Raw genomic sequence first — 27,219 nt, 5'->3', positions numbered from 1 at the left:
AACTCAGCTACCTTTTATGTAAGCAAAAATGATGAGATGCTTGCAGGAAAAAAAAGCCTTTGCTTAAGATTAATAGACCCTAGATCTAGTGGATCCACTCAGAGGGAGAATGATAAATAATTTCTGTATGGTGGGAGTTCCATGTGAATTGGCATGTTCGTATGTGTGTGTATAACAAAGGAAACAAATGATATGTCACAAATGAAACAAATATTTATATATAGAGAAATCCCTGTATATGTTTTCTATGCATATAAATGTTAAACTTTTTTTTAAATTGAAAGAAAAAAGAAATAACATCATCTTTCCTTTATTTTGCTCATATCAGAACCTGTTCTGTGGCTTATTTATCGAAGTAGGGAGATCTAAGAAATATTAGTAGAACTGAAAACAATGATATAATGTGGAAGGGAAATGCTAATTGGGAGAAAAAGAATGGTGATCATGCAGTTATAGGAAGGATGAAGAAGGTTGTGTAAAAGGACAGGACTGATAGCGTTAACCTGGTTTGTCAGTCGGTCAGTCCATCAGTACTTATTAAGTATGTACCATGTGGCAGGCATTGTGCTAAACACTGGTGATATGACAAACAAGTCTCTGCTCTCAGGGGGATAGCCTTGTTTAATGGGGGAGACAATGCAAGAACAATTATGAACAAACAAGATGCTGCTATTTAGTTGTTTTCAGTTGTGTCCCACTCTTCGTGACACCTTTTGGGGTTTTCTTGGCAAAGATATTGGAGTGGTTTGTCATCTCTTTCTCCAGCTCCTTTTACAGATGAGGAAACTGAGCCAAACAAGGCTAAGTGACTTGACCTGGGTCACATGAGTAATATCTGAGGCTGGATTTGAACTCAGGTCTTCCTAACTCTAGGCCCAGCACTCTACTCACTGCACCACCTAGCTGCCCTACAAACAAGATACAGACAAGATAAATTGGGGAAGATGCTATTAAACAGGGCTGGGAAAGGTTGCATGCAGGTGAGACTTAAGGGAAGCTAAGAGGCAAAGATGAAGAGAGAGAGGGAGGGAGGAAGGGAAAGAGGGAATGAGGGAGGAAAGAGGAGATGAATGAGGAAAGTATGGAGGGAATGAAGGAGGGAAAGAGAGAGGGAGGGAAGGAAGGAGTGAGAAAAGGAGGGAGAGAGGGAGCGCCATCAAGGGTGGGAGCCATTAATCCATGAATACTTGGGATAACAGGAGGTCAAAGCTACAAGGAAGCTCAAAGATCATTCAGACCAGGCCCAGGCCCAGGAAGAAGCAGCAACTTTGGGGATCTTTGGTTTGAGAAACAACAACCTCATCTTGGTGGCCTCTAAATTAACAGTACCTGAATAACTAACCCTGAAAGAACTAAGACATATAATAAGCAAAATAAACCCAGATCTACTCACATGCTTTTGGTGCTGCTGTATAAAAAACTTTTTCCTTTTGAAGGAGATTTTTAGGATGTTCATCCTATAAAGAATAGACAGTATCACTTGTCAATGTAAGTAAAATCACGAACTTCATGACGTGAGCACTTTGCAAAATAAAACCCTCTCCACTTCCCAGAGAGATTTCAACTGAGCAATGACAGAGGTAGTAACATCTTACCAAACAGTATGAAAAGCTGAACAAAGGTCAACAGTAGTGAAAAATAAACGTCACATTCCCAGCAGTGAGCATTAAATGAAATGCTCTTCTCCAAGGCTTAGAGAACCTTAGGAAGTGAGCATAAGCATCGGTCTACCCACTTTTCAAATGCAGAAACTGAGGCTCAGAGAAAGTGTAATTGATTTCCCCAGGAGACAAAAAATACTAATTATTCGAGGTGGGATTCAAATTCAGGTATCCTAACTCTAGCACCAAAGCTCTTTCCATTCTCCTATGGTTTAGCAGTACAGTGGATAGAGACCTAGCTGGACCTGGAGTCAAAATACCTGAATTTAAATTCAGCCTTAGACACTTTACTCACTGTGTGATCCTGGGCAAGCCGCTAAACTTGTAAATCGGTTTTCTCAACTAAAAACTGGGGATAATAACAGTACCCACCTCTCAGGATTGCTGTGAGGATCAATGAGATAATATTGATACAAGAGTTTTATAAACTTGAAAGTGCATTTTAACCGCTAGATATTATTACAATCGAAACTCCACAATTATTTATTCATCACCTATTATGTGAACTATACAACAGGAAACTAAAAAGAGAAACCAAATAGATCATAACATCCTGAACCTTATATTCTCCTGAGAGGTTACAAATGTGTACGCAGATAAGTAAACAGAAAATACCGATAATCTGGGAGATTTGGAAGGCTTCACAAAGGAAGCAGAACCTGAGTGGGGTCTTATATGCAGAGGAACATTTTGAGAGGCAGAAAGGAGGAGACTGTGTATGTCAGGCATAGGAGACACTGATCCTGAAGGCATGGATTAAGGAACAGCTAAATAACTTACTTCGTCTGGAACAGGAAGTGCATGAAGGTGAGTAATATGAAGTGACGTCTAGAAAGGTATATTGGTGTTAGGTAGGAAAGGGCTTTAAATGCCAAGCAGAGGTGTTTCTATTTTATCATGAGGCAATAAAGAACTACGTAAGATTTATGAGCAAGGGGAAGATGGAGTCCAAATTGTGCCTTACAACAATTACTTTGGGCAGTTATGTAGAAGATGGATTAGAGAAGACCAATGAACTGTTGGTGGAGTAGTGAACTAGTCCAGTCATTCTCAAGCACAACTTGGAACTGTGCCTGCAGGTCCATAAATCTTTGATCCAGAAATACTAACCACTACTAGGTCTGTGTCCCAAAGAGATGAAAGAAAAAGGAAAAGGGCTTATATGGATGGAAATATTTAGAGCAGCTCTTTATGTGGTGACAAAGAATTGGAAACTGAGGGGATGTCCATCAATCAGGGAATGGCTAGACAAACTGTAGTATATGATTATGATGGAATACTGCTGAAAGAAATGACTAAAAGAAATGACAAGCAGGATGATTTTCAGAAAACCCAGGGAAGACATATACAAAATACTGCAAAATGAAGTGAGAAGAATGGGGAGATCATTGTGCAGAGAATCGACGATGTCATAATGATGATCAGCTGTGAAAGCCTTGCTTACACAGATCAATACAATGATTCAAGTCAATGCCAAAGGACTCATGATGAAATCCACCTCCAGAAAACTGGTGAATTCTGAGTGCAGAATGAAGTACAATTTGCTCACTCATTTTCTTTCATTTCCTTCTATTTTTTTGCAATATGGCTAATATGGAAATGTTTTACATGATTTCACAAGTATAATTGGCATCATATTGCTCACCTTCTCAACGGGTAGAGGAGGAAAGGGAGGGAGAGAATTTGGAACTCAAAACTTAAAAAGGACATAAAAAATAAATAATATTTTTAAAAGATTTTTTAAAGGTTATCATAATAATCTAAGTGAGACGTAATGAGGGTTTGAACTAGGATGGTGGCAATCCAAGTACAAATAAAGGGACAGGTGTGAAGGTGTAACAGAGATAGAAATGACAAGACTTAACAACTGATCTGTGGGTGTGGGAAAGTAAACTGGCCAGGACGATGGTAAGGTTGAAAACCTAGGTGACAGGAAAGTTGGTGATGCCTTCAACAGAAACAGGGAAGCATAGGAGGATCCAGGCTACAAGAGAAAATACTGAATTTCATTGTGAAATTGCTAAACTTTAGAATCCTGACAGGTCATCCAGGTGAAATCCAGGAGGCGACTGAAAGTGCAGGACTTGAGTTTACCAGTTTTCTTTTGGACAGCACCATCTGGATATGTCTCCTAGGCATCTCTAACTCAAGATATCAAAAACCTTATCGTTCCTCCTCAACCCAGCCCTCCTTCAAACTTTACTATTTCTCATGATGGCACTACTGTCCTTCCTGGCATGGAGACTTGGTTGGTGTCATCTTTGACACTCTGCTCTCCTTCAGTCAACCCCATACCCCCACACAGCTCTTCAATTTCACATCCACACTTGTTCCTTTTTCTCGTTATTGAGCCTTCACTGCCTCTCACTTGGACTTACATCTACTCCTATTGAACTCCTGGTTTTTACTTTCCCCTCTTTGTTCCACATGCCAAAATAATTTAAGTCTGATAATATTACTCCCTTGCTAAAGGTCCTTCAGTAGCTCTCTATGGCCTCAAAGATAAAATGCAAATCTCTTAGCTTGGCATTTGAAACCATTCACAATCTGTCTGCAGGCTTACTTACCTCTCCATGTTTATTGATCATCACTCCCCTCCATGCCCTATATGTTCTGGACATCTACACTATCGTATTTACTATTCCTCAAACTCTGGTCTTCATGCCTTTGCCTTAATGATAGAATGCACTTTCTTTTCACTTCTGCTGCTTAGAATTCCTGGTTTCCTTCAAAACCCAGTTCTTTCTACAGGGAGCCTTCCCTGATCCCCTCCAGTGGTCTCTAGTACTTTCTCCCTTTTCAAATGAATATCTATTTTCTTATTGGTGTATGTGTCTTTTCCATCCAATTAAAAGGAAGCTCCTTGACAACAGAGACGGTTGTGTGTGTGTGTGTGTGTGTGTGTGTGTGTGTGTATGTGTTTGGTTTCCTGGGCACCTAGCACTCAAAGCCTTGTGAAAATGAAATGCTTAACAGAGACTTGTTGAATTAGACATGAAAATCCTTAAGACTGTTTTGGGCTAAAGTCAAATAGATAAAATCAATAAAAACTTCTGGTTATTTGATTGGCTGAAAGTTTGGCTTGGTAATGAGGCTGTAACTTATAGTAAGATACTTTACATTTTTAGGAAGTGCAATTTTAATTAAGAGACAGAAATGCTTTCATTCAGCACACATTTTGAAGCATAATTCAGAGAATGATTAGAAATGAATTTATCTTACCAAGGATAGAAACTTGTGCAAATATGTTTGCGATAGACAGCAATGCCGGCTGCAGCAACTCCAATTGTCAGATCTAAATTATGCAGATCCTGCAGAAGGAATATAATATATTAGCAAAAAGCAGTCCTAGTCAAATTTAGCAATGCCTTTAATTTGAAGCATTCCATATACTTACAAATAGTGACCTACATATTAACACTAGACAAAAGTCATTACTGAAAAACAGCAAAGCTTAAAGGAAAAAGGCAAAATATCTCTAGTTCTACTATCTCCTTTAAATTCTACCGATACATTCCAGAGCTGAGAGGAATCAGAGGCTCCATTCTTTCCGAACATTCTCAAATAGAAACTCAAGAGGTTTCAGATGATTCAGAGCTGTAGAGACCTAGTAATTTAAATATCTTGAAGACAGGGACTCTTTACCTCATCTTCAACTACACTGCCCAGTTTAAAAAATGTTTGCTAATCTTTTAGTCCAACTTTATCAATTGATTTATGGGGAAAATGAATCCCAAAGAGGTCAACTATTCTCCCGGAGGTCACATACTTAGTAAAAAGAAGAGACCTGATTCTAACCCAAGTCTTCTGGTCTCAAATTCAACACACCAAATTGCAATGATGATTCACTGCTATGATGTTATTTTTGTTAATAATATTTTAAAATTCATATTTAATCTTAAAAAGTCATAATTACATATTCCATTATACTTTCAAAGCAAATTAAATTAGATACTCTTAAAAAAGTTTATTAAACACCTATGTACAAAACATTGTGTCAGGTAATAAAGATACAGAGAAAAAAATAGTTTCTGCCATTAAAATTTGCTTTCTATGGAAGAGTTACAATATGCAACAGATAAGTAAAGGCAAAGCACACATAAAGCAAAATGAAATAATGTTAAAATGGTGGGAACATGATCCACTTAACTGATAAGGAAAAAGCTTCATGTATTGGGGGGCACCCAAGTTGTGTTTTAAAGGAAGTTAGGGATTACAGAAGCCAAATCAAGAAAGGAGTGCAACGGTGTAGTCCACTTGTACAAAGGACTGGAGCAGGAGACAGAACGTGATGGAAGAGTGAATGGGTTACTAGGGTGGGGAACCTGTGGTCTTGAAGCCACAGGTGGCTCTCTAGATCCTCAAGGGCAGCCCTTTGACTGAATCCTAACTTCACAGAACAAATCCTGTTAATAAAAGGATTTGTTCTGTAAAACTTGGACTCAGTCAAAAGGCTACATCCAAGGACACAGAAGGCCACATGTGGCCTTGAGGTGCAAGTTCCCCAACAGCTGGTTAGTTTGACTGGAACAGAGAGTGCTTAAAGGGGAGTAACATCAAATAAAACAGAAAAGGTAAGAAGAAAATATATTGTGGAGGACTTTAAATGCCAGGCTAAGGATTTCGTGTCTCATTCTAGAAACAATGGGGAGTGACTGATGATTACAGAGTACGACCGTGACAAAGATTTTGTTTTAGTAATATCTGTTTGGTAGCTACCCAGAAGACGGATTGGAGAAAAAAATTCCAGACTTTTTCCCATTACTAAAAATGTTTCTGATAGTGTGGGAAGATCTATATAAATTGGTGCACTGAAAGTAGTAGAACCAGAAAACCAAGGTATACAATGACTATAAGAGTGAAAAAGTTCAGCCCCACAGAATAGCTGGAACAATGCAGCTCGTTCCTTTCTTCTGCAGAAGCGCAGGGCTGCCGGTGTACAGCGCTGCGTGCTCTGTCACACGCAGGTGCTACGGTGATGTTTGCTGATGCTTTCTGTATTTTAAAAAAACTCCAAAAACCTTTGTCACAAAGGATGGTTGGATGGATGGGGGAGGAGGAAGCAGTATCCATAAAAGTCAAAAAAGAAAACTTCGAATTCTAATACTACCGTGCTTACAGGGGTAAAAGGACACCCTAACAAGAATCCTGCTCCCTCTTAATTCCCTGCCAAAACCCAGAATTGAAAAAATATTTTATCACAGAATTTTAGAGGTAGAAATCATTTAGTCCAACCCTTTCATCTTAGGGGCAACTAGGGGCAAAAGAATTAGAGGGAAACCGAGCTGACTGAAATCTGGAATACAGAACATTTTAAAAGGGATGTGGATTTTAATATTTTAGGCATAGCTAATACCATAAATACTGAAAACCCAACTAACATCAAAGTATAAGATAAGCTTTTGTTCTGTCAAGGTTAACCAACTCACTGCCAGGGAGGAAAAGCCCTATTACTTACCCAGGAAGATGAAAATTAACCTGGTCTAGTTTTGGGGTTGTTTGGTTTTGTTGGAGAAGAAAAAAAAATACGAGAGCTGGGAGAGAAAACAAGGCACAGAAAACGACAGGCAAAAACGGGGCAAGAAAGGGATGCCACCTGAGCTGCCATGCAGACTGTCACGGAACCACATCACCATCTTGTGGCCTTTAAGGGTAATGCGACTAAAGACATTCAAAATGAAAGACCCCCCTGGGTTTGAAGCCTAGGAGATTCATTATGCTGTTTTGAAGGGAACTGTGCATTTTTTGTGTATTTTTATAGGTAATAATAGTAAGTCAGGAGAATAGAAAAAATATAATAGTCCTTACCCTCAAAAAGCTATGAATGGGGCAAGTATATATAAATACGTACAGAATGAATAAATACATAGTATTTATGTAAATAGTATAACATATGTAAATACGTACACAAATACGGAGTACATCAAGAATAAATACAAGGTGGTACAGCAGAGTTAGAGTCAGGAAGACTCTTCTTCCTGAGTTCAAATCTGGCCACAGACACAAACTGTGTGACTGTGCCAAGTCACTTAACCCTTTCTGCCTTGGTTTCCTCTTCTATAAAATGAGCTGGAAAAGGAAATGCCAAATTACTATAGAAAACCCCAAATGGGGTCACAAAGAGGCAAACATTCCTGAAAGGACTAAACCGCAACAAATTAAGTATAAGATGGTTAAATTAGGATGGCACTAGAATTTGAACGCTTCATGTAAGAAATGGTGCTTGGGCAGCATTATGAAGAAAGGAGAGGGATTTTATGGGGCAGAAGTGAGGAAATAGTCTATTTTAGGCATAGGGTGAGGAGAAAAGGATGGCCAGTGTAAGGGCACACAGATGGAAGATGACATAACGTGTGTGAGGACAGAGAGAAGTACAGGAGAGGGCATAATGTCTAATAAGACTGGAAAGACAGGCTGAGACCATGTTGTAAAGGACTTTAAAACCAAACAGAAGGATATCTAGGAGAGGAATGACATAATAAGAGCTGTACTTGAGGAAAATCAAATGAGGATGGACCAGGATACAACAACAAACCAAATAATCTGAAGCAGAGAAGCCCCTTAGGAAGTCATTGTAGTAATCTAAGTGAGAGGATGAGGACTTGAACTAAGGTGGTGATGGCTGTGTAGGGAAGACGGTGGAGAAGAGAACTGTTGTGGAGGCAGAAACAGCAATATTTGGCAACTGACTGAATTGTGGAGTAAGGGAGAGTGAGGAGTGAAGAAAAAGGACATGATAAGGTTATAAACTTTGGGAGACTGGAAAAATGGAGGTGTCTTCAACAAAAATAGGAAAGTGTGGAAGGAGGTGGGTCTCAAGACAAAGATAATGAATACTGTCTTGGATGAGATGCATTTGATCCTCCTAGGATGGCTGGTAATGTGAGACTGGAGATCTGGAGATTAGATACATCGATCTGGGAGTCATCTGCATAATGGAAACCAATGGAAAACGATGAGATGACCAAATGAGAGAGTATGGAGAGAAAAGATAAGAGGGTCATGGATAGAGTCTTGGAGTACATTCGGTTGGTGGGTGTAAGGCATGGATGATGATCCAGCTAAAGAGACTGATAGGTGGTCACAGAGGTAGAAGACCCAGAAGAAGAATATCCAGGAGGACAGGGTACTCAATGGTGTCAAATGAGACACAAAGGTCAAGAAGTATAAGGACTGAGAAAAAAACCATCAGATCTGGCAATTAAGAGAAGAACTTTGGAAAGTTCCATTTCAGTAGAACAATGAAGTTGCAAAAGTGTGAAAATGGGGGTCTGGGAAAGGGAGGGAATACCATTTATAAAGCACTTACTACATGCTAGGACTGTGCTAAGCACCTTTACAAATATCTCCTGTGATCCTTACAACCACCCTGGGAGGTAGGTGCTTTTATTACCTCCATTGTACAGTTGAGGAAAACTGAGGCAAACAGGCTAAATGACTTGCTTAAGTTGATACAGCTATTAAGTGTCTGAGAATAGATTTGAACTCGGGTCTTCCTGACCCTAGGCCCAATACTCTACCCACCAGCTGCCTCTGGCAAAGTTGTGAACAGGTTGAGAGGACATTCAGAAACCCAGTCTGGGTTATAGGACAGTATCAATAGGGTCACAGATTTAGGGATCTTAGATATCATCTCATCAAACTCTCATCTTACAGATGACGAAACCGAGACCCAGAATAGCCGACTTCCCAAGGTCACATAGCTCATACTAGGCCTAGGTAAGAGAAAAAGACAAGCTTAATTAGGAAAAATTTCTGATAAGGGTCTGATATCCAAAAATATAGAAGAGGTTAATAAAAATATATAAGACCCAATGTCTGATTGTCAAAGCATATTAACAAATAGGCTCCCAAATTTCAAACTATTAAAATTATCATGTGAAAGATAGATCCAAATGACTAATAGTAAGAGAATGGCCAATTAAAACAATTGAAGTTTTACCTCACCATAAGAAACAACAAATGTGAAGAATTTGGAGGAACATGGGAAAAATTATATAAAAGGAGGCAAGCTGAACTTATCAGAACAAGACAGTAATGTACACAACATACGCAGGAAGGGTAACAAATTGGAAATGAATACTGCATAATTAAAACACAAAGCTTGGTCCTAGAGAACAGCTGAATAAATCTACCTTCCCCCTTTGGCACAAAGGCTGGGGACTATAGATGTAGAATACTGCGCATATGCTGGCCACATACACAGCAGGTAGCTAGATAGGTAGTACACGGAGTGGTGGAGTCAGGAAGACCTGAGTTCAAAGCCTATTTCAGACCCTTGTCTGTGTGACCTGGGGCAAATCATTTCACCTTGTACTCTGTTTCCACGTTTGCAAAACGGAATAATAAGGGCAGGCATTTTTCAGGGTCACTGTGAGGATCAAATGAGACAACAAACGTCAAGTGCTATAAATGCTCACTAACATATACATATACACATAATAGAAACACAAAAGCTTTAACTATGCTTATGATAGTATACCTAGCACTTATAATGTGCTAATATTATGTAATAGTACTAGTTATTGTTATTATTATCAGACACAGTCAATGGTTTTACTGAACTGGTTTTTTTTTTCTTTTCCTTTTTAAATCTAGAAGACAATTTGGGTAGGGAGAAGCTGAAAGAGTTATAAATAACTTAAATGAACGTGATATAAAAACCAAAGGCATAAATTTAAAAAATGTACAAAAGAATTGTCAAAAGGCACTCAGTATCAGGTATATAAAAATGTGAATTGTACTTGGCAGGCATCTCTCCGACATTTACTTGAACAATCTTCAATAACCCCTTTCAATTTACTCAGCCACCTGGAGGTGTATTTTATAAGGAATGCATCCTGGAGAACTCACTGGAAAGCAATTTTACTTCTAATTGGGCATTCCACGGGAGCTCTAGTTTACAGTTTCTCTACGGACAAAGTCATCAACTGATAATGCATACCCTTAAATGTTTCAGAGACAGCTTGGTAGCACAGTAGGTTAGAGCACTGGCCCTTAAGTCGGGAAAACCTGAGTTCAAATCCTGTCTCAGAAAATTACTGGCTAACGAACCTGGGCAGTGCACCTAACCTATTGCGTTCTCATGTTTGCCTCAGCTGTAAAATGGGGATAATAACATCAACCACCTCAAAGAGCTGCTGTGATGATCAGATGAAACAGCAAATGTAAAGTGCTTTGCCCAAAAGTGCTATATAAATATTAGCCATTGTTATTTTTAAAAGTAATCTACCTCAAAGAGATGAAAGGAAAAGGATCTATATGTACAAAAATACTTATAGCAGCTCTTTTTGTGGTGGCAAACAACTGGACATTGAGGGGATGTCCATCAATTAGGGAATGGCTGAACAAGTTGTGGCATATGATTGTGATGGAATACTGTTGTGCTATGAGAAATAATAAGTGAGATGCTTTCAGAAAAACCTGAGAAGACTTACATGAGCTGATGGAAAGTGAAGTGAGCAGAAGCAGGAGAATATTATAAACAGTAATCACAATACTATGCAATGATCAACTGCGAATGGCGTAGTTATTCTCAGTTACACAATGATCCAAGACAATTCTGAAGGACCTATGATGAAAGACCATCTCCAGAATAAGAACTGATGAAGTCTGAATGCAGACTGAAGTACACTTTTTTTACTTGCTTTATTAATTCTTGGTTTTTTGGTTTATTTTTATTCTTTTACAATATGACTAATATGGAAATTACCCTAATATGGAAATATTTTACATGACTGCACATGTGTAATCAAACTGCTTGACTCTTCAAGAAGAGGGAAGGGAATGGAGGGAGAAAATTTGGAACTTATAATTTTTTTTTAAATGTCAAAAATTTTTGTTTACATGTAATTAAAAAAATTAAATGAGAAAAGAAAGTAAAGCAATCTTTTCTAAGTCAGAGGGCATAGAATGTTAGGGTTTTTTTTAAAACTAATTACTTGAGGAAGAATTTGAAAACATTAAAGTCTCTTTTCTAAGGAAATTATTTCACCTTCTGCTCAGACTGATGCTGCCCTGGACTGGTATTTCGCTGAACAAAACTACAAGGCTAGCTATTAAACTTTCACAAAAGACGACAATCTTTTTAGGTCTAACAGGGTGGGAAAACTGTGAACTTCTAGGTCCTTGGGTACAGCTTTTTGACTGAGCCCAAATTTTACAGAACAAATCCTTTTATTAAAGGGATCTGTTCTGTGAAGTTTGGATTCAGTCAAAGGGCCACCCTTGAGAACCTAAAGGGCCACATGTGGTCCTGAGGTCGCAGGTTCCCCACCCCGGTATCTCATTTGAATGAATCACACTGAATGTCTATATTATCTAGGAAGCTATGAGTTCAGTTATGGATTGACAGGACTCAAAATACCTGCCAATGCATTTGTACATATTTGTTTGCATGTTATCTCTCTCATTAGACTGTGAGCTCCTTGAGATCAAGGCTCTATTTTACCCTTCTTTGTAACCCAAGCGGTGAGCATGGTACTTAACAAATATTTACTGACTGAGTGAAGGCTTTTGGTTATTTCTAAGACAGGGCTTCTTCCTTTTCTTGGGTCATAGGATCCTTTGGCAGTCTGGTGAAACCTACAGACCCCTTCTCAGAATAGTGCTTTTAAATAACTGAAAGAAAAGCTCAATTTCAGTTAGAGGTTAGTGAAAATAAAGATGTAATTTTTTTCCTATGCAAATTTTTGGATGCCCTGAAATCTACCCAAGAACACTGACATGCCCATGATCCCTACTCTAGGATAAAATCCAGATTCAATTTAGCATCAAAAGCCCTTCACAATCTGGATCTAACTCATCTCTAAAGATTGACTTACTCCCCATCTCATGTATTCTGCATTCCAGCAAAGCTACCTAGGTGTTTAACAAATACTCCATGTTCTATCTACCCACATTCCATACTTCTGTGGGCCTTTGCAAAAGGTGAGTCAAAGGCTTGGAATGCTCTCCATCTTGAACTCTACTGCTTGGAATCCTGAATTCTCCTTACAAGACTCAGCCCAAATGCCACTTTCTACACAAGGCCTTTCTTCACTACCACCACCACCATCACCACCACCACTCCATTCAGCAGTTGATGTTCTCTGCCCCACTTCCAAAATTAAATTTCGTTTCCTTAGTATGTACTTTGTATTTACATATCTATATATTTATCTTTTCCTAACAGACCATAAGCTCTTTGAGGGCAGAAGCTATTTCACTTTTGTTTGTATATCTGGAGCATCTACCTAGTATAGTGCTTGGCACATTATCGTTGTTCAGTCGTTTCGGGTTTTCTTGGCAAAGATACTAGAGTGGTTTGCCATTCCTTCTCCAGCTCATTTTACAGTTGAGGAAACTAAGGCACGTAGGATTAAGTGACTTGCCCAGGGTCACACAGCTAATAAGTATCTTAGGCCAGATTTGAACTCAGGAAGATGAGCCTTCCTAACTGCAGGCCCAGCACTCTAATATGTTTAATCAGCGCTTGATAAATTTAACTGAACTGTTATATGAGAGAGAACTTCACAGGTTATTCATTTTTCAAGACTTTTAAGCTGTATACTCTCTATTAAGTTAGATCGTCATCAGGCAAGCTACATGGGAAATATCTTATCTACCTTCCCATCTCCTTCCTCTGTCATATGCACAAGTATGTAGGAAAACACAATTATGGATCAAGCTTTTGTAGTGAATAGGTATAAAAACGTCCATCTGAATAACATGTTCATTTTTTCAACTGTTTTGTCAAAAAGCAGTTGAAGGTGCTATCTGATATGTTCCTCAAAATTCCTGGTAGAAGGACCCAATCAATAAGTTATAACTTAAGTCAGGTTCCAGTAAAAAGTTGGTCTCTGTAAGCTAATTTGTGCTTTCTGTTGTCAGACAATGAGCCAAATCTTTTCTGGTTCATTCTTTGTCAGCCCCAAAACTTAGAGCTAGATTTGGTGTTGAGCTAATTACCACTGTCCAAGTTTCTGGTAGCTTTTGCTCCCCATGTGCTTCTGAGACAGGCCTTTGTTCTGTTTGTAGCCTTTGTTATTCCCTGCTACACTATTTTTAATTATGGAAGTTGTCTCAAAACCTTATGGAAGCAGACTGGTTATAAATAAATTAAATGACTATAATCAATTCCAGTGTTCTAGCTATAAGGAAATTACATAAAGGACACTAATGTTTGGTGTTGTTTCTCCCTCTAAGGAAACAGCAGCTTTTATGTCTCCTCCAGACAGCTGCCTTTGTGTAGCTGTACTGTTCACACAGTAACATTTTTTCAATCCCCAGAAGACTGTTAAAATGAGTAGAATGTGAAAATTATAATTTTCACATGCTGCCTTCTTTTGAAAAAAAGCTTTTTTTTTGTTCTGTCACCTATTTAGCTTGTAGGTGTTTCTGGTTTGGTTTTGATTAGGCACATCATTTATTGCCAATCACATTTCTGGCAACTACATCTTTCTAAAGCGCAGTCTTAAACTTGGAGAAAGAAAGAAAAGGGTCATGGCTGGAGAAGGAAAGCATTACGTGGATTTTGGCCATCCTTAGATGGATGCCCTCATCCAGGGGATACTAAGTTGGTAGAATGGAAGCACCCTGACGGCAAGGATATCTTTCATTTTATCTTGTATTCCCTAGCAAACATATAACAATATATTTCCATGGGATTGTACTGGGTTAGAATATGTATAAAGGAAGTTCTATGATAAGCTGTAGTAATAGCCAGCATTTATGTATTGCTTACTTTACACCAGACACTGTGATAAATGCTTTACAACTATTATCTTATTTAATCTTCATGACACTCCTTGGAGGGAGGTGCTCTTAGTCCCACTTCACCAATGAGAAAACTGAGGTAGACAATGACTAAGAGACTTGCCCAGGGTCACACCAGCTAGTAAGTGTCTGAGGTTGGATTTGAACTCAGGTCTTCCTGACTCCAGGTCAAGTGCTTTATCCACTGAGTTACCCTGATGCCCTGGAGTAGACTTATTAGAAATAGGAAAGTTGTAAGGGACCTTGGTTCTATCCAAAAAATATAAGGCTGGTGTTTCAGATTAAGTATTCAGATTTATCTCTAGGTTCACTTAGGTGCCCCTGATAGAGTGGCTCTCATCAGAAACTGAGGAGAGGCTGAACACATCAATGGGGCTATAAAAACAGCAGAACCTCCTCATCTGAGTAACAGCTTCTATCCCTAGAATCACAAAATATTAGGTTTGAGATAACGTAGTCCAGCCTCCCTATTTTACAAATGAGGAAAATCAGGCCCAGAAAAGCTAAGTAATTTTCTCAAAGCCACAGAACTCATAAATAAAGGGTCAGACCTGGCATCCAAGGTCATCTCATTCCAAGTTCAGTGCTCTTACTGAGCTGCTGATCCAGACTCCAAAGACTCTGGTAAGTATTAAGCCTCTGCCCTCACTCTTTGTTTTCTAAACTTCTCAGATTCAATCCACTGCTCAAATACGGTTATCTTTTTCTTACTGTTCTGCTCCTTGGCCTCTCAGTAAAAATCCAACCAAGTTATTCTCTTTCTGCTTAAATTATCTTGATTCCAACTCCTGACCTCCCACTTTTAGAGCCCTCCACAGGCATCATGAAACTGATTAAGCTTGAACACAACAGCTCACTCTAACCCATTTGGGCAGAAGGGGTCAAGCTCAATTCAGCTCAACCAGCAAATAATAAAAAATACCACCCTGTAGGAACAATTCATAGACAATCTGGAAGAAAGTCCTGTCCTACAAAGGCTGGTAGCTGGGGAAAATGCCAGGCAGCAAACAGAACTTTGAACTAATAATAGCTCACCTTTATACAGTGCTTTAAGACATACAAAACATTCTCCATAATATCATCTCATTTGATCCTGATACAACCCAGTGAGGGAGCAGCTATTCTTATCTTTATCCTTTACAGATGAGGACAATGAAGTTCAGAGGTCAAGTGGTTTGCTTAGTATTACATAGCTAGCAGAAGTCTCTGAAATAGTATTATAAATGAGTTCTTTATTCCAAAGCATCATCCCTATTCACTAAGAGCCCACCAGAGGGCCCAGTCCTCCACTTCACTATAGGAAGTACTTTCACAGTTTTCAGTAGACTCCAATAAGAATTAGTACCAAGCTTTCTGGTTTAGGATCTGTATATAGATCAAAGACAAAAGGTATACAGATAAAAACCCAGGCTTTTACTTTAGAATGGCCACATGTGTTGTTTCAATCAACTTGCTTAAACCACATAGAGTAGACTGTGCTTTTTGGAGGTCTTTGCTGTTGTCTGTCCTTCCTACTCAAAGAGGATCAATGACATCCTGGTACTAAGGTCAAGCTACAGTTTCTTCTAATGTGACTGATCTAATCTAATGTGAGTTCGGAAGGCTCTACCACAAGTCAGGCATAAATAGTCCATTTGAACGTTTGGGACGGAGAAGTTTCTAGATTTGCACATCTCATACTTCCTTTAAACTACTGTGATTCTGCTTTTGCTCATAGAACAAAGTGCTTTCTTTGATGTGGGCACGCCATACTGGGCAATCCTGTGGCAGAGTCTCTTTTGTCTCACAACTGATATTAAAGTTCTTCGGAGAGACCCCGAGAGTGTCCTTGTACCACTTCTTCTAACTTTCATGGAAACTCTTGTCTTGTGCAAGTTTTCTGTAAAATAGTCATTGAGGTAAACATAAATTTGGCAGTTTGGGTGACATGGCCTTTTTGAAAGACTATCAGGGTTTCCTTAGGAACTCAAGCACAAAGGGCTCTGATTAATCCCCAAGGCGACAGGTATCCAGCTGGAAGATCAAGAAACTGCAACAGGGCTAGGGATCATTGCTGAAATATGCGTTTGGGTTTGGGGTCTTGGCTCAAATCTTAGACTGCAACCAGATAGTCTCAGTAAAACAATTCCAGGAGGAACTTAAGTTTAAATTTCAAGCAAGCTGACCTCATGTGAGGTGTAATTCTTTCTGCTGAAGTCATTTAATTCCTACTTGAAGATCAAGAGACTCCACAATCATAGACTCCAGCAGAACAGGGGTCTATATAGATGTCAATCAATCAGTGAATCCTACGCCAACTTACACGTGCACTATGGACAAACTGTTGGGATGCCAGCATAGCCTTGTCTCAGAGTTCTCCTGCTTTTTATTAATGCCTACTGCTGTCAATCCATCTCTTACAAAAGGAAATTGCTACATGGGTCCAGAAATGTCTGGATACAGGAACTTCTGGAAATGAAACTGATGTATATGACTCATAATGGACTGATTTTCAGCTCCTGAGACGCCAATAGGCTGAAATGTATCTGTGCTCAGATCCAGGGTGAAGCTGCTCCATCACTTCTCTATTAGATCACTGTTTGGGGGTTGAGCAAAGAGGCACTTATAACTTGGGATCTGAAAGAGATAGGGTTCTGCAGCAGGTACAGACAGACATATTCAGTACAGCTCCACAAGTAGGAGCTGTCTACAGTACTGAATCTGTAGAAACAGTGGAACTGCTCTTCCGAAGCTAAGATGAAAGGAAATGTTTGTAAAAAGTGCTTAACACAACAGGCATTATTTAAATGCTCAAACCTTTCCCTAAGAACTCTTTTTGCTTTCAAATGTCTGTAAAACCTGCCTTTCTGCTTCATCTACAGCCATGTCAGCAGAACTGTAGTCCCACCCATCTGAAAGCACTCTGACACCTGTGCTAAGAGACAAGAAGAAATTGAAATATTGTAACTGGTTATTTTTTTAAAAAATTATTTTGCTCCCCAGATTGTTTCTTTTCTCTTTAATTTACATTTATTTTTTCTCTCCCACCCCTCTAAAGGGGGAAAAAAAATTAAAAAAGAAAAACAAAACCTTTGAAACAAATATGCCTTATCAGACAAACAAGTGACCATGTACAGAAATATGTATGTCCTTCTTCATACTTCTTCTATCACTTCTCAGGAGGGTTATCTTAACCAGCCTGTTCCCACCCCAAGAGTGTCATATGCACCAAATTCACCTAATTCTTCTTCAATCAAAATGTATATTCTATAAAGGCAGCTAATCCCAGATATGTATTCAGAACAAAACAATCTTATTAAACTACTTCACAAAGAATGATTAAATAGACCCTTAACCCTCATGCTGGTATCTGTATTTCCTTAATTAGAAAAATATTTAATTCAAATGAATCTCTATCTTGGTATAATTTCACATGGTTGCCAATTAAGAACAGAAAAAACAAAATCAGGCAGTGGTTTCTAACCCAAGGAAGCTGTCTTGGAGGAAAAATTAAGGTTTTTTGTTTTCTTTGGTAACAACAACAACAACCCCCCCCCCAAAAAAAAACTAGTGTGTTGCCCCCTTCCTTTTTAGGGCTTTTAAATACATTGTCTGTGATATTTAAAATTTAACCAGTGTTATAAGTCCTGACTTGGAAGGGACTTTGTAGATCATGTACTCTAATCTCCTTTGAAATATATATATATGTATGTATATATATAATTAATATATAGCTATTTATGTATCTATGTATAATTTTGGGGCAGTTAAGGGGTACAGTGAATAGACTGCTAGGCCTGGAGTCAGGAAGACTCATCTTCCCAAGTTCAAATCTTGCCTGTGATCACAGGCAAGTCACTTAACTCTATTTATCTCAGTTTCCTCATCTGTAAAATGAGTTGCAAAAGGAAATGGCAAACCCCAGTATCTTTGCCAAGAAAACCCCAAACGGGGGGTCATGAAGAGTTGCACATGACTGAAAATGACTTAACATATATAATTTATATACTTACATATATAATTTACATAATGTAGAAATCACATGCGTATATGTATATAAACATACACATGTGTGTGTATGCATGCACACACACAAATATACATACACACATTTTCCTCTAATACGGCTTCCAATGGTTAGAAACCACTGTTTTCTTAGGTATCATAATATGTTATTTCTAAAACTAATTTCGGACTCCTTTATTCATACCTATTATATTCAAGACTTAAAATATCAAGTGGGTTCTGCCAGGTCGGTAGGTATGTAACATTTCACTAATGAAGGAGTTAGAAAGTTGATCTAGTTTTCACTGTGGCCATTTGCTTACTGTCACCAAGACTTCCTCCTCCTCCTCCTTCTAACTTTACAGGAGGGTTTCATTTAACCCTTAAAGTGGTTCAAGACCTCCACTACTTCTCAGTGAGGAGTATGCTGGGATGTCTGGGATGAATGCTGGCAATTGGCAAGGACAGAAACTCATGATTTGATTTAATTGATATGTCTACATTCTATTAAAAAAAAACTTACTAAGTGACTAGTGTGGTAGGTGCTACGAAAGATACAAACTGGCTCTTTGTCTGGTTTCTAAAGCCCTTCGTCACCAGCCCCTTCCTACCTTCCTAGTGTTCTTCCACCTTACTCCCCTCTACACACTCTAGGATGCAGTGACACTTGGCCTCCTGGCTGGTCCTTGCACAAGACACTCCATCTGTGCCTTTTCACTGGCTGTCTCCATAGGACTGGAATGCTCTCCCTTCCCTGTGTCTGCCTTCTGGCTTCCTTCAAGACTCAATTAAAATCCTATCTTCTGCAGGAAGCATTTTCTTTATGTTCTTTCATGTCAGTGCTTTCCCTCTGAGATCATTCCTAATTGACCTTGCATGTATCTGGTCAGTACCTAATTGTTTGCAATGTTGTCTCTCCCATTGGATTGTAAGCTCTTTAAATGCAAAGACTGTTATTAGCCCCACCTTTTTTGTATCCTCAACGCTTAGCGCTGTGCCTGGACACACAGTTCAGACTTTTAACTGGTCCAACCGGTCCAACACTTTCATTTTACAGATGAGGAACCAGTGACCCAGAAGAAAACTAATTTGCCCAGAATGACACAGCCATTAAGTGGTAAAGCCAAGACTCAAACCCATGTTTCCTGATTCAAGTATAGCTCTCTTTCCATTGTACCACGCTGCTACAAAGATAAGACATGGTTCTTGCCCTCACAGTGTTAATGGCCTAAGAGTTGGGAAGGGAAGGCATATACACAGATAACTACAATATACAATATCAATAATATAAAAGTTGAAAAGAAAATAACAAAACAAAGAATAATAATGATGATAACAATAACTAACATTTATATAACTTATATATAGTTTATCATGTGCTAGACACTAAGCTAAGTGCTTTACAATTGTTATCTCATTTGATCCTCACAACAATGCTGGGAGATAGGCGCTATAATTATACCCATTTTACAGATGAGGAAACTGAGGCAAACAGGTAAAGTGACTTGCCTAGGCTCACCCAACTAGTATTGGAGGCTGGAGTTGAACTCAGCTCTTGACTCTAGGCTTGGCACTCTATGCATTGTGCCACGCAGATATCCTAAAACAAAGCGCTAAACAAAGCTGGAGGGAGAAGGTCTTTACTGGCCAGGAATTAGGATAGCTTTCATGGAAGAAGTGGTATTTGAACTGGGCTTTGAAAGGCAGATTAGAATTAAAGAAAGGAGAAGGAAGAAAATGTCAACCATATGGAAGAGTGTTGGGAAAGGCATGGAAAACACAGGGAATCTTCAGAGGATGAGGCACCCAAGTTTTAGCTGGAGCAAGCAATGACTGGGATAGGATAACAGGAGATAGAGCTAAAAAGAAAGGATGGGGTGAGACTGAGGAGAATCTTGAACCTGCACATCAAGCAAAGAAGACTAAAATCGTCTTGGCAGGCAACAGGGAAGTCACTTAAGTCAACAAACAAGCATTTATCTTATAAATGCCTACTAGGTACCAAGTATCTTGCTAAGTACAGTTGTTGCAAAGACCAAAGTGACAGAGTCCTTTATATTTCAGTGTTCACAATCTCACCAAGAGAAAATGATTATATATAGTAGGAAACATGTGCAAAAGAGATACAAAAAAATTGAAGAAGGAATGACTAACGCCTAGGGAGATGAGAAAGGGCTTCTTCTGAAATGGGATGCTTGAGCAGGAAAACTAAGGTATTCAGAGAGAGGAAAAGAGAGAGTAAGAAGGGAGTGTGCTTCAGGCCTGGGAGGCAGCAAAGGAAAAGTCACATATAATGAAGGTGGAATGCTATACATGAAAAAAAGAAGGCAGCCAGTTTGGGTGGACATCCTGTATGTGAAGGGGAATAATATGTAGGATAGGCTGGGGACAAACTGTGAAGAGCTTCAAATGCCAAACAGAAAAATTAATATTAATTAATATTTAAGTTAACACTTAATCCTAGAGGTAACAGGGAACCATTGGAGTTTGTTGAGTAGGGCTATGATACAGTTTGACTTGAACTTCAGAAAAACTGCTTTGGTGACTGTGTGGAGGAGGCTACAGAGAGAAAAGAATTGAGACCAATTAAAAGGCTAGAGCAAAAGTCCAGGTGGTGAGCACCTGAACCAGAGTGGAAACTGTGAATGGAGAGGTGGAGATCTGAAAAATGACAAGCTTTGGTGACTGAATAGATACTTGGGGTAAGTGAGAGTGAGGAGATGAAAATTTCTAAGCAGGACTGAATCTATAAATATGGAAGATGAGTCTGGCAGTAGTTCAAAGGATGGATTGGGGGGGGAAGAGTGGAGGAGGAAGACCTAAATTTATAGCATCTGAATGGTGGCTGTAGGGACATATGCAAGGTAGCTAAAGGGGCCAGACATAAAATAAACACCAACACTTGAAGTGGGTTTTTTAATTGCTCAAGACAGAGCTCAAAGCATACATGCTAAATGTTTTTAATTTAGTATATCTGAAGACCAAATATACCACTAGCTAAAATCCTCGGGAAATAATTTATCACCAAGAACAGATAATTTCTGAAACATAAGGAGGCATGCCTAAGCCAAAAGTTCCCATTTCATAAGACTCTGATCTCTGAATCATATTCAGGTTCTTAAAGACACACTTTGAAATGATCTTTTCTTACATGATGTAACAGTTCTGAAAGGGATATTTCAGAGAAACATGAGAAGACTTGTATGAACCAAAACAGAAGCAGAACAATTAATATAATAACAACAACACTACAAAGATTTTAAAGATTGAGTAACTCTGCTCAACACAGTGACCAACCACAATTCCAGAGGACTCCAGATAGAATGCTATCCATCTCCCGATAGAAAGGTAATGGCCTCAAGAGTACAGACTGAAACAAGTTCTTTTTTGACATGATTAATGCCGGAATTTCTTTTGCTTGACTATAAATATTTGAAAGAGAGGTTTACTTTTCTAACTTTCTCAACTGGCAATAGAGTGGGAGAAGAGAGATGGGGAAGAAGAGAACATAGAACTAAAAATAAAAAAAAATTAATTTGAAAGAGTAGAGGAAGTAGTTGAAAAATAAATAGAAATCAAAAGAAAAAAGTCATATCTGCTGATATCAAAGCAAAGATGCTAAGAAGGTATTATGTTCTTGGTGAATTAAGAAGGGGGCAGTTCAGAGGTAGCAGATATCAATAGTATCTTTGCAAAAACATCTGAAGCTGTTCCCTTTTTACAAAAATTAGTTATCTATTCATTGGGCGTTAGCCTGAAAGCTATTATAGTATAATCTCTAAATTACTTTCTAGGGACAGCAACAGAAAAAGTTATTAAGAAGATACATTTGGTACAGCTAAAATCACTTCATACAAAACCCTTTTCCAGAAAGAATAGAAACAGAAACAGTGGTTCCCACAATGCATTGTTCCAACATCATGAACAATGGCTCATTGTTCATTCTAATACTTTTAGATGTATCAGGGTACAATTTTCCTTCATTATCTGCTTCCTAACTGGAATCTATTATCTTGGAACACAATGGGCATTTCAAAGGCAGAAGCCCAAAGAACCAAAACAAAGAAAGTTGTCAACTTCAAGTAAAAAGGTAATTTGGAACCTCATATTGTGAATGTAAAAGATGTTCTGGAAGAGTCAGGTAATATAATTCTAAAAAGTGAAAATGATCTTGCAGGTTTGAGAAGAATCCATGAACAAATGTGAAAACAAGAATGTACTTTCTGAGATTCTAAAAGTGCTCCTAAAATATCTCTCACAAATAAAATCAAGTCACATTTAAGCACTAAAACACACAAATGCTACACTTCTTCAATTAGGCCAGGTTAAGGGGAGGAGATGGTCCAAAGAATGAAAAAAAGAGATACAGTCAATTAATAACAAATGTTTATCTGCTGACTGACACAATCACACTGTCAGTGTGAAAAATTTACTATTTGACTTACTGGCAGGGACAGAAATGTTTAAAAATTAGGACCTGTTGGATCACGAAGTTGCCTGAGAGAAAATTACAGAGGACTTCCAGGAGCCAAGATGGCTGAGAAAGCAGGTAGACTGCTGTTCGTCTCCCATTCTCATCCCTGAACACCCATAAAACAGTGCCTTAGAACAGATCCTGGAATAGCAGAGCCAGTTGAAAGACACCCTGTCTTTTGATCCAGGAGAGCTAGAGGATTGGCAAATACAGTCCATATCACTTGGGTAAAAAGACAGGAAGTGTCACAGCAAACTTGTGGGAGGCTTCACCTCACCAAATCAACGGAAGATCCTGAGCACCAGAGTGGTAGAACAGGCAAACACTAACAGCAGAATCCCCCACGTGCCTTAGCACAGCCAGGGGAACCTGAAGACATCAGCTAAGAGAACCACGACATGTGCTGACATAGCCCCAGGTAGGCAGGTGTCCTCTAGCAGCCGAACCTCCTCCCTGTGCTTCAGTGCAGCTCCAGGGAAATGAAGAAAAACTCCACCTGGCCTCAGCACAAGCCACACCCCACTATTACGACCACAGCTCAGCACCAGATAAGCTGCCTAATACTTACAGCCTCCAGCAGCCACCACCTGAGACCCCAAGACACAAAGCTAGTGACCAGGAAGGCCCCTGGTCCCCAGAACAAGAAGCTGGGGACAGTACTCCCTGTGCTCTAACAAGAGGATTCAACTTTAAAAGACAGGAAATAGACAAACAAAATGAGCAAAAAGCAAAAAAACACTGACCATAGAGAATTATTATGTTAACAGAAGATAAAAACACAAAGTCAGAAGAGGACACTATTGTCAATATGCCTACATCCGAAACCTCAGTGGGGAATATGTATTGGTCCCAAGCCTGAAAAGCCTTCTTGGAAGAGCTCAAGAAGGATTTTAAAAAATCAGATAACAGAGGTAGAAGAAAAATTGCGGAAAGAAATCAGAGATATGCAAGAGAGTCAATAGTTTGGAAAAAGAAGGACACAAATTGAATGTGGAAAACAATCTTTTAAAAATACAATTGGTCAAATGTAAAAAAAAAATCCAATGAAGAAAACAACTCCTTAAAAAGTAGAATTGATCAAACGGAAAAGTAGGTAGAAAAGCTAACTGAAGAAAATAATTCTCTAAAAATTAGAATTAGGCAAGTGGAAGCTAACGACTCTATGAGACATTAAAAATCAGTCAAACAAAATCAAAAGAATGAAAAAATAGGAGAAAATGTAAAATATCTCATTGGAAAAACAAATGATCTGAAAAACAGATCCAGGAAAGATAACTGAAGTATTACTGGTCTACCCAAAAGCCATGATTAAAAAAGAGCCTGGATAGCATCTTTCAAAAAATAATCAAAGAAAACTGCCCTGACATCCTAGAATCAGATGGTAAAATAATCATTGAAAGAATCCACCAATCACCTCCTGAAAGAGACCCCAAAAGGAAAGCACCAGGGAATATTTTAGCCAAATTCTAGAATTAGCAGATCAAGGAGAAAATACTGCAACAACCAGAAAGAAACAATTTAAATATCATGGGACCACAGTCAGAATTATGCAGGATTTAGCAGCTTCTACGTTAAAGGATCACAGGTCCTGGAATACGATATTCCAGAAAGCAAAGGGGCTTGTATTATAAACAAGAATCAACTATTCAGTAAAACTGAGTATAATCTTTCAGGGGAAAAGATGAACAATCAATTGTATAGAGGACTTTCCATCATTCCTAATTAAAAAAAACAACCAGAACTGAACAGAAAATTTTATATTCAAATATAAGACTCAAAAGAAGCATAAAAAGTTAAACAGGAAAGAAAAAAATATGTTTTTCAATAAGGTTATTAAACTGTTTACATCCCTACATGGGAAGGTGATACTTGTGTAACTCTTGAGAGCTATATCTTTATTGTGACATTTAGAAGGGGTATACAATAGAGTGTGAGAATAAGTTGAATTTCATGTGATGATAAAAATAATTAAGGGGTGAAAAAAGAATTGTAACTGGGAGAAGAGAAAAGGGGAAGTAGAACAGGGAACTTACATCACAGGAAGATGTGCAAAGATCTATTATAACAGAGAAAAAGAAGGGAGAAGAGCAAGCATTGTTTGAACCTTTGGCTCAAAGAGGGAATAATACATACATTCAATTGGTTATAGAAACCTATCACAAGCTATAGGGAAATAGGAGGGGAAAAGGGGAAAGAAAAGGGAGAAAGTGGATAGAAGGCATGGAAGACATGAGAGAAGAAATAGTAGGGGAAAGGATAGAGAAGGGAAGGGGCTGATAGGAAGGGGAGATTAAGGGCAGTGGCGGTCAGAAGCAAAACACAGGTGAGGAGGGGAAGGGTGAGAGAGAAAAGTATAAATGGTAGGGATGGGGCGGGGTGGAATAGGATGTAGAGAAAGATACAGTAATCATAACTGGGAATGGGAATGGGATGAACTCTTCCATAAAATGGAAGTGGATAGCAGAGTGGATTAAGAACCAGAATCCTACAATATGTTGTTTGTAAGAAATACATTTTAAGGAGAGAAACACACACAGAGAGTAAAGGTAAAAATTTGGAACAGAAGATATTATGCTTCAACTGAAGTAAAAAAAAGCAGGGGTTGCAATCCTAATCTCAGACAAAGTCAAAGCAAAAATAGAAATAAAGAAACTACATCTTGTTAAAAGGTACCATAGAGAATAAAGTAAAATCATCACTAAACATATATGTACCAAGTAGTATAATATCCAAATTCTTAAAGACGTTAAAGGACTGACAAGAAGAAATAGATAGCAAAACTATACTACTGAGGGACCTCGATATCCCCCTCTGAAAACTAGATAAATCTAACCATAAAATAAACAAGAAAGAAGTTAAGGAGGTGAGTAGAATTTTAGAAAAATTAGATATGGTAGATCTCTGGAGAAAATTGAATGGGGATAGAAAGGAATATACCTTTTTCTTGGCAGTACTTGGCACCTACACAAAAATTGACCATGTAATAGGGCATTAAAACCTCACAATCCAATGCAAAAAGGCAGAAATATTAAATTCATCCTTTTTATATCATGATGCAATGAAAATTAAATGTAATAGAGGGCCATGGAAAGATAGAATAAAAATTAATTGGAAACTAAACAATCTAATCCTAAAGAATGAGTGGGTCAAACAACAAACCACAGAAACAATAAGTTCATCCAAGAGAATGGCAATAATGAGATAATATGCCAAAACTATGGGATGCAGCCAAAGTGGTTCTTAGGGGAAATTTTACATCTCTAAATGCTTACATGAATAGAACAAAGAAAGAAGAGACCAATGAATTGGGCATGTAACTAAAAAAGCAGGAAAAGAACAAATTAAAATTCCCAAATTAAATACCAAATTAGAAATTCTGAATACCAAAGGAGAGATGAATAAAATTAAATATTAAGAAAACTATTAAACATAACTAAGAGCTGGTTTTATGAAAAAATAATAAAAGAGATAAACCTTTGGTTAATTTGATTAAAAAAACACCAAATTATCAGTATCAAAAATGAAAAGGGTGAATTTACCACCAATGAAGAAGAAATTAAAACAATAACTAGGAGCTATTTTGGCCAACTGTATGCCAATAAATCTGGCAATCTAAGTGAAAAGGTTGAATATTTACAAAAATATAAATTTTCCAGATTAACGAAAGAGGAAAATAAATGTGTATAAATAACCCCATTTTCCCTAAGAAAAAATTTCCAGGGCCAGATGGACTTACAAGTGAATTCTACCAAACATTTAAAGAACAATTCATTTCAATACAATAAAACTATATGGAAAAATAGACAAAGAAGGAGTTCAACCAAATTTTTTTTATGATACAAAAATGATGCTGTTACTTAAACCAGGAAGAGCCAAAATAGAGGAAAAAAATTATAGACCAATTTCCATAATGAATTTAGTTGCAAAAATTTTAAGTAAAATATCAGCCAATAGCATCTTATCATGATGATAATACACTATGACCAGGTGGGATTTATACCAAGAATGCAAAGCTAGTTCAATATTAGGAAAACTATCAGCATAATTGACCATATCAATAACAAAATTAACAGAAATCATATGATTATCTCAATAGATGCAGAAAAAGCTTTTGACAAAATACAGTACCCAATCTTATCAAGAAAGGTAAGACTATAAGCAAATTAGGAGAGCAAGGAATAGTTCACCTATCAGATCTATGAAGAAGGGAAGAATTTATGACCAAATAAGACATGGAGAAAAGGATATCCAATAGTTGAAAAGAATTTTTACAGCTGGGTCTCTGATGAAATCCTCATTTCTGAAATATTTAGAGAACTGAGTCAAATTTATAAGAATACAAAT

General features: G+C 38.1%; 1 protein-coding gene across 6 annotated transcripts in view; it reads right to left on the bottom strand.

Annotated features, from left to right (window-relative positions):
* The window catches only part of PTPN3 (protein tyrosine phosphatase non-receptor type 3), a 302,221-nt gene that overhangs the window by 79,465 nt on the left and 195,537 nt on the right, over positions 1-27,219 (bottom strand). For all 6 annotated transcript variants that reach the window (XM_072596700.1, XM_072596701.1, XM_072596699.1 and 3 more), the window contains 2 exons: positions 4,884-4,972; positions 1,394-1,457 (listed from right to left, as the gene is read on the bottom strand). In XM_072596700.1, the coding sequence (XP_072452801.1) occupies positions 1,394-1,457; positions 4,884-4,972 (153 nt within the window). The remainder of the gene's footprint in view (positions 1-1,393; positions 1,458-4,883; positions 4,973-27,219) is intronic.

This window comes from Notamacropus eugenii, chromosome 3 (genome assembly GCF_028372415.1).
Source record: "Notamacropus eugenii isolate mMacEug1 chromosome 3, mMacEug1.pri_v2, whole genome shotgun sequence".
NCBI lineage: Eukaryota > Metazoa > Chordata > Mammalia > Diprotodontia > Macropodidae > Notamacropus > Notamacropus eugenii.
This window is presented reverse-complemented; position numbering and strand designations above follow the sequence as displayed.